A 13,256-nucleotide genomic window follows, 5' to 3' on the forward strand; every position below is an offset into this window, starting at 1 on the left:
TCTCAAAACAAGATCAAAAAGACTTTTTGGCTGATATAAGGTTTTAAAACTTGGTTAGATGGACAATTTTTGCAGTGTTAGGTTAGGGTTATTTTTTTGACACAACACCTACTGCCCACCACTCTCCTCAACAACAACAACAACAACAACAACAACAACAACAACAACAACAACAACAATAATAATAATAATAAATTAACAAACAATGTTAGAGTGCACCCAGTACATATTGAAAGGGAAGTAGAAAATGAAAGTGAAAACTAAACGAGCTCAGCTTCACTGCCAGACTACCAGCACCCCCCATCCATGTTGGGTTATTTGACTGGCTAACACAACTGGCTTCACTTACAGTTGGGATTGTCATTTTCTGTAAACAGATTGTATATTTGTAAACGTATTGTCACTAACCATCATTTGTTGAGAAGAATAAACTTAGATTTGCGCATGCAAAGAAGTTATTTGAAGAGCAGGATTTAGATGAACGATGCAGCCGTGAACATCTGCATCMTTCTCATTTTTCCTGTTGAGAAACTTATAGACATCTGATATTGTATCATTGTGACCTTTGACCAGTGCCTTTACGTGTAAGTGACCTTTAATAAACTCACCACTCCCTGCCATGGTGGCACATATAGCTGAATGTCAACCCAACAAGTCAAAACTTTATTTTAAGAATAATTTCTAATTCCATTCTGGACAATGGGAGCATACATTTGACACAAAAATGCTGTTATAGAAATCTAAATAAGTAGATTTTCGATGAACCTCTTTTTATGACTAAAAATATCTTATCTGTTCAACTGTAAGCACTTTAGCAACATTTTTATTGACAGTATTGCCTGTGGTTGTTTAAAACTACTGTAATTTATCATGATATAGATAAAATATAGTTGTCACTGTGTACTTTGGATATTTCTAAGTAAAATTAACCTTTAGAATAATGTCAGGAATAGGATGTTGTGGAATCCAAAGGGCTGCACAAAAAATCAAAAGTTTATCACAAATATCCATGTGCACAATAACTATCAGAAACGATTGCAAGACCATCACAGGCACAAGCTGAACGCAAATAATACTGTTAGCTCATCAAATGGAGCTTTGCTGCCCTAAATGGTTGCATCAGATACATAATTTGCTAAAGAAAGTTGAGGTGTTATGGAGCATCGTGATGACAAACAGACAAAAGCATGAGAAAAATATAGATTGATTGTAGTCGACTTAGTGATCAGGGTATCCATCAATATTATCACAATTACATGTTTTCTTAATGCAGCCTTACAGACTGCTGGCTCAAATCTATTTTACCTACATGTGATCTATATCTGATTATTTTTTAAATATCACTACGATATTAAATTGGACCTATAATTGATGTTTTGTTTAAAGAGAATAGAGTTTGAATGGTCATGTCATGCTATAAAACACTGGATCTGAACAAAAAGTCAGGATTCAGCATTATAACTTTCAGTGTGAACAGGGCCTAAATCTATAGACACTTTATTGTGTCTTTATTGGTTTTCATCCTTTGCAATTGTTTTCTCTGACCTCTTTAAAGCCATGCGAAGTCTTACAATCTGGCCTGGTGTGGGACAGACAGTAACATCAGCTGTCCACATGCAACATGATGTGTGCTGACCTGAGTATGAACTCCTGGGAAGGAAGCTTATCAAAGCTCTAAATGAAGATTTAATAAAGCTTCTTAATTTACTCAACAGTGAAGTTTTGTTTAATTTTTGGCAGATATGCTTTATACAAGCTGTATGTCTTCAGAGTTCACTTTTACTGTATTATCTACTTGTATGAAGGATTTCTTTGCTATTTAGTTTATTTCTCTCTCTCTCTCTTTTTAATCCAGGAGGCATTCACTGCTTTTCATCCTGATGAGAAATTTGTGCAAAAGTTTCTGAAGCCGCTGCTGRTCGGGGAACTGGCGGCGACAGAGCCGAGTCAGGACCAAAGCAAGAACGTAAGTGTTTAAAAAAAAATGCCTTCCTGAAGCAGTCAAGAATGATCTCACCTCAGTTTTGTTTTTTAGGTGTTGAAGATTTTTCACATCAGTTCTGCGCATGGTTCATTAGATTTGAATGTTTGTGTTATTTTCTTTCTGCCCTCAGGCGACAATCAAGGAGGATTTTGATCGCTTACGAGAACAAGCAGAGAAGGAGGGTCTTTTCCGAGCTCAGCCTCTGTTCTTCTGCCTCCATCTGGGTCACATCCTGCTGCTGGAGGTCCTCGCCTATTGGATGGTTTCTCAGTGGGGGACGAGCTGGATGCTGACGTTGCTGTGTGCGGTGATGCTGGCAACCTCTCAGGTACTTGGAGCATTATTGTTGAATATTTTTTTTGTCGTAGAGCAGGGGTCTGCAACACGCGGCTCTTTGGTCCCTCTGAAGTGGCTCTTAAACAAACATGAGATCCTTTTTCTGTTTTTATACCCACAACCGAAAAGGCTAGCTTTAGCAGCTTTCCTGTCAATTTGTTTGCAAATATGTGATCGATACGACRAATACAAGAAGTGAAACTTGTATCCTACTTCCATCCTTATAGTCTGATCCTTCTCTATGATCTCTCTATTTTTTTCATTTTGCATTACCTGTAAGGTAGTTTGCTTAAAATAAATATAGTGAAAAATATAGTGAGTTGACTAGATAATAAAAAGAATTAGGAATAAAGAATCTTGCCTGCATAGTTCAGTGTTTTAACAATTAAAAAATGGTTTAAACTATGTGTTTACACGAATAAGGTGTTAATTATTTACCAAGATACCTCAAAATATGAAGAACGACAGACACAGCAGCTCTTTTACTTGCAAGGGTTCAAAAGTTTACAGACAGTACAGACATGCACGTAAGCAAAGAGATGAACATCGATCATTTGTCTAAAGAGGCATTTATCCTCAACTTCCTCATTATCACGAGGTCTCAGTTCTCATTCATCTGCAGATGTCTTGTAGTCTAGGCCATATTTGGTAAACCCCTGTTCAGTTCCAAACATCAGCCTGCAGGTTTCTCATAGATTAGGCTAATGAGACGGCCTCGTGCGTCACACCTGAAGTTGAAACGTTCATGATGCAGAGTACAAGACAAAACAGTTCTTCTTTTGATAGTTTGATCAACAGTTACCACACGCTCCATAAAATAAACTATCCTGTCCATCACTAGTCTCAGGCCGGGTGGCTGCAGCACGACTTTGGTCACCTTTCTGTCTTCAAGAAGTCCAAGTGGAATCACCTGGTGCACAAGTTTGTCATTGGACATTTGAAGGTAAACTTTTCTGGTTTCAACAATACTGTCTTGTAAATGTTACACTGATGGTTAAAGACTTTGTTTTTTCTTTTAAAGGGAGCTTCAGCCAACTGGTGGAACCATCGCCATTTCCAGCATCACGCCAAACCCAACATCTTCCGGAAAGATCCGGATATCTACATGTTGGACATCTTYGTACTTGGAAACACGCAGCCTGTGGAGGCGAGTAGATTCAGGACGTGTTCTATTTTAAATCATTAAAAAGCCATCTAACCTAATTACTCTCGCTTCTTTCTTCTTTTCCTTTGCAGTACGGCGTAAAAAAGATCAAATACATGCCCTACAATTACCAACACCACTACTTCCATCTCAGTATGTCTCATTAAAGTCATTAGTTTTAATACAAATAACTATGTTGCATTAATTTGGATTTCTTTCTGTTTCAGTTGCTCCACCACTTCTTATTCCTGTTTTTTACAACTTTAACATAATGAAGACCATGATTACCCGTCGTGACTGGGTGGTAAGACTTTGTGTTGTRTGCCGCTGATCATTCTAAAGGTTGATGACAGAATAGTGTAAATATTGTACATTTTAAGTCAAMTYAAGAGACGTTTGAGTCACAATTCTTCCTGACRACAAAACAATGACCYTTTTCTTTGAAAGGATCTGGCTTGGGCCACAACTTACTACCTCCGCTACTTCTACTGTTATATACCACTGTATGGCTTGTTGGGCTCATTGGGACTCATGTTTTTTGTCAGGTAAATATGCTTAAAGATAAACAGCAAACGGTCAATGTGTTTTCCTGTAATCGTACAATCTTGTAAATTTTGTATTCTTGCAAAAATAGCCATAACTACCAGGATTATTTTCATTTCTCAGTGTTTAAATCCTCATAAAGTGCATCTCACTTCAGTGTTGTTCACTCCACAGGTTTTTAGAGAGTCACTGGTTTGTGTGGGTGACTCAGATGAACCATCTGCCCATGGAGATCGAGTACGAGAGACGCCAAGACTGGCTGACCATGCAGGTTTCTGATTTWTCATAAAGTATTGTCACGTCATAGAGACTTGATGTGCTGCTGCTTCAACAGGAAAATGCCTCTAAATGACACTGATGGCTTATTTCAATCAAGAAATGTTTTCAAGCATTTGGGACCCGTCACATTAAATGAGGATTAGGTTGCAAGTAGTGTAATGAGGTAATAGGCAGCTGTAGTGCAGTGGTAGAAAAATTGCAATAATTAGATTCTATGAATACCTTTCTACCCAAGCAGGATACTCAAAGTRCTTTACACTACAATCTGTCCTCATTTACACATTCACACACATGTATTCAGCACTCTACTAAATCTCACTACAAAACTGATACAGGTAAATCAAATCAATCTATAGAGACTAATCAGTGCAATAGGCTTTYAGTGTCTTGCCCAGGGACACTTCAGAATAGCAGGGAATCATACTACACACTCTYGCATTAAAGGAATGACTGCCCTAACCAATCAGCCACAGCCGCCTGAGAATGATAACACGATTGTGTGCTAATGTGGCCTTGTTTATGTTTTCTGTTTTAGCTGATGTCTACATGTAACATTGAGCAATCCTTTTTCAACGACTGGTTCAGCGGACACCTCAACTTTCAAATCGAGCATCAGTAAGTCTGAAGWTTCAGTCTAAGATGTGAACTCACAGCTGAAGCAGAGCAGTGTCAGCGATTTGCCACTGAAACAATCAGAATAAAAGAAAAATACTTGGCTTTTCTCTAAGRGGATAAGCATGACATGTCGGCATAGATATGCAAACAAAACTGTAGTGAAATGGAAAACAGCTTCAAAATAACATCTTATATAGTATTTAAATATATAATGTCCAAAACAACAAGAGAAAGGTGAGGTTAAATGGACTCCTGTCTATCTGAAGGGGGTCCCATCAGATCTCAGGGGGGTCTACTAACAAAAACATACCAGACCCAGTTTTACCTGATCCTGATTCGCTCCTCATTTTATCAGCAAAAAATAAAATAAAATAAAACAGGAGAGTGAATGAAACTTGGTAGACATTTAGGTCTGATCTGTATATCTCATGTCATCTCGTTTCTTTTTCTTCAGTTTGTTTCCTAGGATGCCACGGCACAACTACCACCTGGTGGCGCAGCGGGTCCAAGAACTGTGTGAGAAACACAAGATCCCTTACCAGATGAAAACTCTGTGGCGAGGAATGGTTGATGTTGTGAGGTAAAAAACTAATTAATAAACGTATTARTTGATTGGTACAACTGTTGACCCTGACTGCAAATTTGTTTTCTATATTTTGAGTCTGTTRTTCACCTGCTTTTTCCTCTTCTTTTCTCACTTCTCAGGTCACTAAAAACTTCAGGGGATCTTTGGCTCGATGCGTATCTCCATAAATAAACTGTACGCAGACAAAGTGATTGTTTTTTTTTCTCCGTCCTCATCAAAACTAAAGAAAAACCAAGCTGATGAWAAATAATAGACTAATTTTTACCTTTTGTCATTGTAAAAGTTACAAAAATGGCCTTAATCTTTAGGGTGCAAAGCATTTTTGATTGTCAACTATAGTGTAGTGATGTTTTAAGTGATAAAAAAAACTGTGAATAATTCAAAATGTTTAATCCCATCCTGCCTTGTAGCACAGCTTGGGCAGTAAGAACCATCAGAAGAGATGTAAAGAAAAAAAATAAACCTTTCTGAAACCTGAACTAAAAATGTGACGTTTCTTCTGTTTGCAGCTCACTTGTTCTTTTTTTGCACAATTAAAGATTTATATTGCTGTCAATTCAACAGTTATTTTCAAAGAATTTGTTGTTTAAAAGCTCAATAAGCATCAGCTTCTGTCAGGAAGAATATAAAATATTGTTGCATTTAAAACTGCTTTCTATAATGCAAAAATATTGCAAGGTAATATAGTTCATATTTTATGGAGGGGGGCACTAGTGAAACAAAAATATCTTACCTGTTGTAGATAGTTCTCTGAAAGATCTTGAAATGGAAAAAGTTYAATTTTGACTGAACTGATGAGCTAAAGGCTAGTCTGAGTGCAGCCAAGACCAAAGTAAATTTAAACAACTAATCTTGGTTTACAGACTTTCATGCAAACTATTTTATAAACTTGCTGTGAGTTTTTCACTACATGTTTATTTATGCAGAATTCAATAATTATTTGTGATACAAATACCAGCAGCAGCAAATCACAGCACTTTTGGGGCAATTTAGAGCGCTTCTATCAAGAATATTACAAATAATTTGAATAATTGAATTTCTAAAGCCCTTTTTTGAGCAGTAGCAACAAACAATATTTTGTCATTTTCCCTGCTAGCTAGCAAAGCTTTTTTTCCAGTTGGGAAAYATTAAAAATTCCTCATTAGAATAGGATTCAGTGCTAATATCAATGTACTGTCATGATTACCAACTCAAATCAAACCATATCTCTGGAACTGCTCATGATWTCAGGATGATCCAGGGATCAAAATGTAGCTTAAAGAGCAGGAATCTGAAAATGTGCTTASGTCAATTTGACTTATTCTCCAGTTTGATGTGATTGGKCACATAATATTCAAGTTTTAGACCCATTTTAAAACTTAATTTCTATCAAAAATCTTAAAAAGGTTTGTTTTTATCCAACTACAGTCCATTTTAAATGTCCAAAGAGTAGTCTAGAACAGGTAATAGGCTGTTTGTTCTTAAAGGGATAGTCTGGTGATTTTTGAAGTGATGTTTTCTCTAAAAGTAGTCCCCAAAACATCCATGTTTATTACATGAATGTCCACCTGATCAGCACATCTGGTCAGTCCAAACGTCAGCTAAACTCCCAGCGCCTCAGTTTAGTTAGCCATTAGTCTAGACTTCTGCCTTTTTCTTCATTAATATTATTCTTATTACACATTCTATTAATAGTTTTTGACAGAACATTACTTCAAAAATCACCAGACTCTCCCTTTTACCCTCAACCCYCCACTTTAAAAGATCTGATCTATCTAATAAGCTGGTGACAAAATGAACTGTGAACTGAAAAGCTCTTGTAAAATATTTACAAAGTCGATTTATTGAATTATGGTCATCTCAAACATCACATTCCAAAAATATTTACAACACAAAGAATGTCTTCATTTCATTATTTAAACCAGAACAGCTCGTGTAGACGTTACACTGCTGAATTTAGCTTTTTGTTGTGCAGTTTACACAATAAAACCWCCTGTTCACAAAACATTAATGACATCATCTCACTGTTACAGATAACTTCATGCAGGCAGAATTATTGCTTGATACTTTGTCCAAAGTATATGAAAATWGGGGGAAAAGAAAACTAAACAGCAAGAACATTTATTTTATCAGTCAACACCATTGAATACATTGGTGCTGATTTATTTTGTTATTATTGTTATTATTTTTTGCTATTAGTGACATGTTTATTTTTGTGAATGTTAATATGAAAAATAATTGGCTATATAAACAGAAAAAAGTCTAACATTCTGGCACTGATTAAAAAGACAACAAGGATTTACTTCTACAGTGAAATTATGGAAACAGCTGCGATAGTAGGAATGAACGTAAGCGCCGACCCCCACGCCGTTCGTATACGTGGACGTCACATGCATGTCATGCACAGATATTTGCACGAAACAAACACCCAACTGCACATTTTTTAAGTTGCTCCTCTCAGCAGGCGATCCCTCCAACCATTTCAGAAATTAAGAAGAATGCAGCGTAATTTGAAAAAGAAGAGAGAAAAAAGACACTTGAATAAACAACATTGTACAAAATAAATATACAATTAAGAAGGAATATWTTTGATTTTTCTACTGTTGATCACAATTAAACAGTAGATTAATTTAGTAAGCTGCATCACTGTGAAAGCTGGGGGAGAGGAAACATCTGGCGGAGGAAGAGGAAGAGGAAGAGGAGGGGTTTGTCTTGTTCAACATGTTCACTCTTTGGAGCCAGAGTCGATTCTCTCCTGCCTTCGCTTCATGATCTCTTGCAGCTCYGAATCCCCACGAGATTTCTGGAAGGGAAAGAAATGTTCTGATCAAACGTCTCTCAAAACACACTTCTTATAACTAATAGTTTTGTTTGTCTTCTTAACAACTAATTGTTCTGATATATTTTTTGTTATTCTTTTTTTCACCCTCTCTTCTACCTCCATGTCCTCTCTGATTGCATCCATATGTCTCCTCTTGGTCTTCGTCCTAGCAGCTGCATCTCTAATATTCTTCTACCAATAGTCAACCCACTGTCCCTCCTCTGGACATGTCCAAATCATCTCAGTCGAACTTTWTCTCCCAGTCCTTCAACCTGAGCTGTACCTCTAATCTTATTCATCCTCGTCGCTCCCAAGGASAAACTCTTCTTCAGCTCTGACACTTCCTCGTCTGTGTTTGTCAGTGTTCTCGTCTCCAAACCATAAAACACAGATGGTCTCACGACTCTCTTGTAAACCTTTCCTTTGACCATTGCTTCCAGCTTTTTGTTACAAATCACTCCTGTAACTTTTCACACATACTTCGCCTTGCTTTGGTTGACTTTCAATCTAGCGGTGCACCGATAAACCAGCCGATACTCTGATAAGATTGGTGGAAAATCGGCTTCTCATCTACACCCACAAAGTTCTGAAAAACAGCCATTGTCCTCTTTTACTCTGCTGTGAGCACTACCTAATGTCCAGTTAAAACAAGTTTGTATTGTTTCAAGGGTTCATTGTGACCTCAGAACACCAGACAGTGTAAAATGTTTAAAAAAATTGGTATCAGACAAAATCTGAATCGGCAGGTCAGACTTTTCAAAGTTAGGAGATCGGCCAGAAAACTGCMATCGATGCACCCCTATTTCAGTCTTCTTTCAAGTGCATACCTCCACCTCTCCAAGTTCTCTTCCACCTGTTCCCTGTTCTCCTCACATTGGGCCTCATGCAAGAACATGTTCRTATTCTTATCCTAAATTTCTCTTACTTTTGTTCGTACAAAGGGTTCGTACGAACATGTCAYGTCAGATTCAACAAACTCTTCTATCTTCAGGAAAAGTGTGTAAATGAGCTGCGTAAATTTCACCTGTTTGTATCCAGCTGCTCATGCACGCGAGAGGAGATTAGCATAATTACCACCCCAAAAACACCATATAAGGATATGTTTCCTGCCTCAGATACAAGGAAGTGTCCATTCATGAAAATGACAGCGAAAACTAAAAATAAAAACTTTACGAGTTCAGAGATTAAAGTCCGTCTGTCAGAGATCCAGAAAAGAAAATCTGTCATTTTTAGCAGGTCAGCTGTGGGATAAAAAGAGCTGCTAAAAGTATAAACAACTGTGTTAAATCATTTTCATTTATTCAGAAGACACACCGTTGCGAGAGAGAAGTGGGTCTCTCTGCTGCTGGCCCCGCACCCGATCCCGGTTAAGCGGCGGAAAATGGACTAACGGACAATTTATATTGTTAGTCTAAATTATTTCATTTAAAATTATAACTCTAATTCAAGCAGAATAGCCTATTGTCAACATAATTATGGAGTGTGATTTATTTTCAACTCAAAATATCTTCAAACTAACGAAATATAAAGTTATAAGGGAGGAAAATCAGTCTGGATAACAGCAGACAGTTGACTGCTCGTAAAATATACGACAGGTCTGGACCACTCGTGAATTTTGTTCGTATCTGAAAAAAATCTTAGAATACGAAAACATTGGTGAATGCCACAAATTCTCCTAAATCACTCGTACGCACAACTTAAGAACAAATCTGTGCGTACGAACGGTTCTTGCATGAGGCCCATTGTCATCTGCAAACGTTGTCCAATCCTTGATGCAGTTCCACCTCCACTGTGAAGCTATCGGACACTTCTACAGCTCACCTCACCACTGTCCCGTCCTCATACATGTCCTTTTTATTTTATGCTACATATAAATAATAATTATCAGTAAACCGTATAAGATCTGTAACGTTTTAGCAGCAGTTCATTCATGTTTGCTAACGTGCTGTTGCAGTATTTGTCCAGCAGGGGGAGGCAGAGGAGAAATATTTGATGCCATTTGACCTGAATGAACTGAGGTCATCTAAACCAAATGCAAAAGTTCAGCCTAAAAAGTCTAATTATTGTAAAAATTGTTGTCATATTACTGCTTTTTAGCAAAAGTGGAAAGTGGCCTGTGGTCTGATAAGTCCACATTTCAAAATGTTTTTGGAACTCATAGACAATGTGTACTCTGACCAAAGAGGAAAACTGTCCAGATTGTTATCAGTGCAAAGTTCAAAAGCCAGCCTCTCTGATGGTATGGGGGTGTATTGGTGTCCATGGAAAGGGTAACTTGCACATCTGTGAAAGCACATTAATGCTAAAAAGCTAATACAGGTTTTGGAGCAAAATGTTCTGCCATCAGAGCCACGTCTTTTCCAGGGACGTCCTGCTTATTTCAGCAAGACAATGCCAAGCCACATTCTGCACGTGCAGGTACTGGACTGGCCTGCCTGCAGTCCAGACCTGTCTCCCATTGAAAACATGTGGTGCATTATGAAGAACAAAATATCACAATGGAGACCCCAGACTGTTGAGCAACTGAAGTTGTTCATCAAGCAAGAATGGGGAATAATTTCACCTTCAACCTTCAACAATTAGTGTTCTTGGTTCCCAAACACTTATTGAGTGTTGTTAAAGGGAAAAGGTGATGTAACACTGTGGTAAACAGCTGTTTTGTAACATGCTGCAGTCATCAAATTCAAAATAAGTGAATATTTGAAAAAAAAAGTTTATCTGTTCGAACATTAAATATCTTGTATTCAGTTTTTATTAACGTTTTACACAACGTCCCATCTTCATTGGTATTGGGGTTGTAACTGTGACATGAACAAGTCCTGTCAGGTGCATCTTTTTATGGGGAACTCAACCAGTTTTTCCATCCTAAACTTGCATTCATTACACTGCAACTCTTATAATTTGACAGCTGACAGCGGATTTCTCAAAGTTTACAACTTGTTTTAACTTGTTCACATAAATTTTGAAAATTGAGATTTACTTTTCCCATGGCATCCAAAAAAAAAAAAAAACAGGCTCACTGTAAGCAGAGTGTGCATACACAGTAGCAGACAGATGAGTGTGACCGACCTCTAGCTGTGCTTTCTGCACAGACACCAGGCTGTAGACACGACCGCCCTCTTCTCCACACACTGCCTTCAGCTCTTCTTTATTCAGGGAAAACAGCTGCGCTCCCGTCAGGATTCCCAAACACTCAACAGTCCTGCACGAAATAAATACAGTTTCATGGTTTATTCACATACAGAAACACAAACGTTTTATTTCTCAGAGCAGCGAACGAAGCAGTGAAAACCCAGATGCACACTTCTGAAGTCACTGTGATGGCAGGAGGAGGGCTGATAAAAACTGGATTCCACTTAGGAGGTGACTCGAACAAATCTATGACTTCAAGTAAAACTTTGTCACTAATCACCCATTAAAACCCATCCTTCAAACACATCAATTCAAAAATAATATTCTTCAATTAATATTGGCCAAAGGCTGCAAGAAACTAGTAAAGTCCTGATAGGTGGCCAGTTTTTTCCACAACATGACAATTTGTGCTCAACTTAAGACATCTCTGACAAGTGTCCTCCCTTTACAACATATGTTGCAGCATATTTAGACAAAATAATACAGGTTGTGCAGAAAAAAAAAACAGTGAAAAGAACGTCACTCCGTTTATTTGTTGCACCAAATACAAGGCTCAAATTCAACCCACCCTACTAGAACGACTGACCTTAGCTGATGACTGTTTCTAGAAAGCTTCTGTTTCTAGTATCCTCTGCACTAAACCAGTTTATGGTTCCATAATAACAGAACCAAACGACTGCTGTAAGTTGCAGTGTAACTTAGTAGTTAGCACTGTTGCCTAACAGCAAGAAGGTCCTGAGCTCAACTCCAGGTTGGACCTGGGGGTCTTTCTGTGTGGGGTTTACAAGTTCTCCCTGTGTGCATGGATTTTCTTTGAGTACTCCGGTTTTCTTTCACAGTCCAAGAACATGCATGTTTATGCTACCTTCAGGAGATCTGTGCTCTCAGAGGAATTTGCCTGGTTAAATTCAAGTTATTAGTTTGGCAAACAGAAGTAAGCTTTTCCATAATAGACTTTCAAAGACTTCACCCTCCAAGTAACACTTGTCTAAAAACTGCTAAACATGCATCTAACTTACAATCCAGAACCTGTTTTATCTTTACTGTTTAAAACAAGCAGATGTCCATTGTTGCACTAATCTGACTCACTTGCAGCCTCTTAGCACCATCACCTTATAACAGTCCATCTATTCTCAGCACACATTTACATACTAACACAGATGTTTGGTTTCATGCAAAAGTGTAAAAGACATTATTAGCTAATGAAGCATTCAGTCACAAGGGTGTGTTTCTTTGAGAAAAAGTTTTATAACTAAAAAAATGCAGGCTTTGATTTGGCTAGCCGTTAGCCTAGCCTGGAGTGTTCTGTCATTTTCTCCTCTCTCCGTGCTATAAGACTGATAACATGACTGATAAGGTATTAACTAAACTTAGCACAAAGGTAAGGAACTTGGTGTTTGGCAGATTATTTCTTTGATGTAACGATGCTTCTTGGCAATAAATCTTATACTGTTAAAAGCCTGTTAATTTCCTGTTAATTTTAAATGGTGCCCCGTTTGTAAGGAACATGCATTTGTTTTGAGCTTCTGGTACAACCAGGTGCTACCAGTCAGGTGCCCGCTATAAGATACATTGTTACAACAAAGACATAATCTACCAAACACAATTATCCTTACTTTTTGTGCTATATAAATATATTAATAACTACTTGACAAAATATTACTTAAAAAATGATCAGACTATCATTTTAATAGCTTTGTTTTGTCTATATAAATTTGACGAGATAATGAGTTCACAACTAAACCATCACCAAGTTCATTTTAGCAAACATTTACTGTTCATATATTATTACCCTAAACTTACACACACACACACACACACACACACACACACACAC

The 13,256-nt window shown here is 37.6% G+C and overlaps 2 protein-coding genes across 3 annotated transcripts in view; one reads left to right on the forward strand and one right to left on the reverse strand.

Annotated features, from left to right (window-relative positions):
* The window catches only part of LOC106521189 (fatty acid desaturase 2), an 8,356-nt gene extending 2,383 nt beyond the window's left edge, over window positions 1-5,973 (forward strand). The window contains exons 3-13 of the mRNA XM_014013652.1: window positions 1,856-1,966; window positions 2,115-2,312; window positions 3,162-3,263; window positions 3,342-3,467; window positions 3,557-3,617; window positions 3,692-3,768; window positions 3,912-4,009; window positions 4,182-4,278; window positions 4,822-4,901; window positions 5,356-5,481; window positions 5,607-5,973. Of these exons, the coding sequence (XP_013869106.1) occupies window positions 1,856-1,966; window positions 2,115-2,312; window positions 3,162-3,263; window positions 3,342-3,467; window positions 3,557-3,617; window positions 3,692-3,768; window positions 3,912-4,009; window positions 4,182-4,278; window positions 4,822-4,901; window positions 5,356-5,481; window positions 5,607-5,658 (1,128 nt within the window). The 3' untranslated portion in view covers window positions 5,659-5,973. The remainder of the gene's footprint in view (window positions 1-1,855; window positions 1,967-2,114; window positions 2,313-3,161; window positions 3,264-3,341; window positions 3,468-3,556; window positions 3,618-3,691; window positions 3,769-3,911; window positions 4,010-4,181; window positions 4,279-4,821; window positions 4,902-5,355; window positions 5,482-5,606) is intronic.
* A 1,308-nt stretch (window positions 5,974-7,281) lies between these two features.
* eps8l2 (EPS8 signaling adaptor L2) overlaps window positions 7,282-13,256 on the reverse strand; it is a 38,016-nt gene continuing 32,041 nt past the window's right edge. For both annotated transcript variants that reach the window (XM_014013650.1, XM_014013651.1), the window contains exons 20-21: window positions 11,357-11,489; window positions 7,282-8,269 (exon numbers count right to left, since the gene is read on the reverse strand). In XM_014013650.1, coding sequence (XP_013869104.1) covers window positions 8,192-8,269; window positions 11,357-11,489 — 211 coding nt within the window. In that variant the 3' untranslated portion in view covers window positions 7,282-8,191. The remainder of the gene's footprint in view (window positions 8,270-11,356; window positions 11,490-13,256) is intronic.

Source organism: Austrofundulus limnaeus, unplaced genomic scaffold (genome assembly GCF_001266775.1).
Source record: "Austrofundulus limnaeus strain Quisiro unplaced genomic scaffold, Austrofundulus_limnaeus-1.0 Scaffold104, whole genome shotgun sequence".
Taxonomy (NCBI): Eukaryota; Metazoa; Chordata; class Actinopteri; order Cyprinodontiformes; family Rivulidae; genus Austrofundulus; species Austrofundulus limnaeus.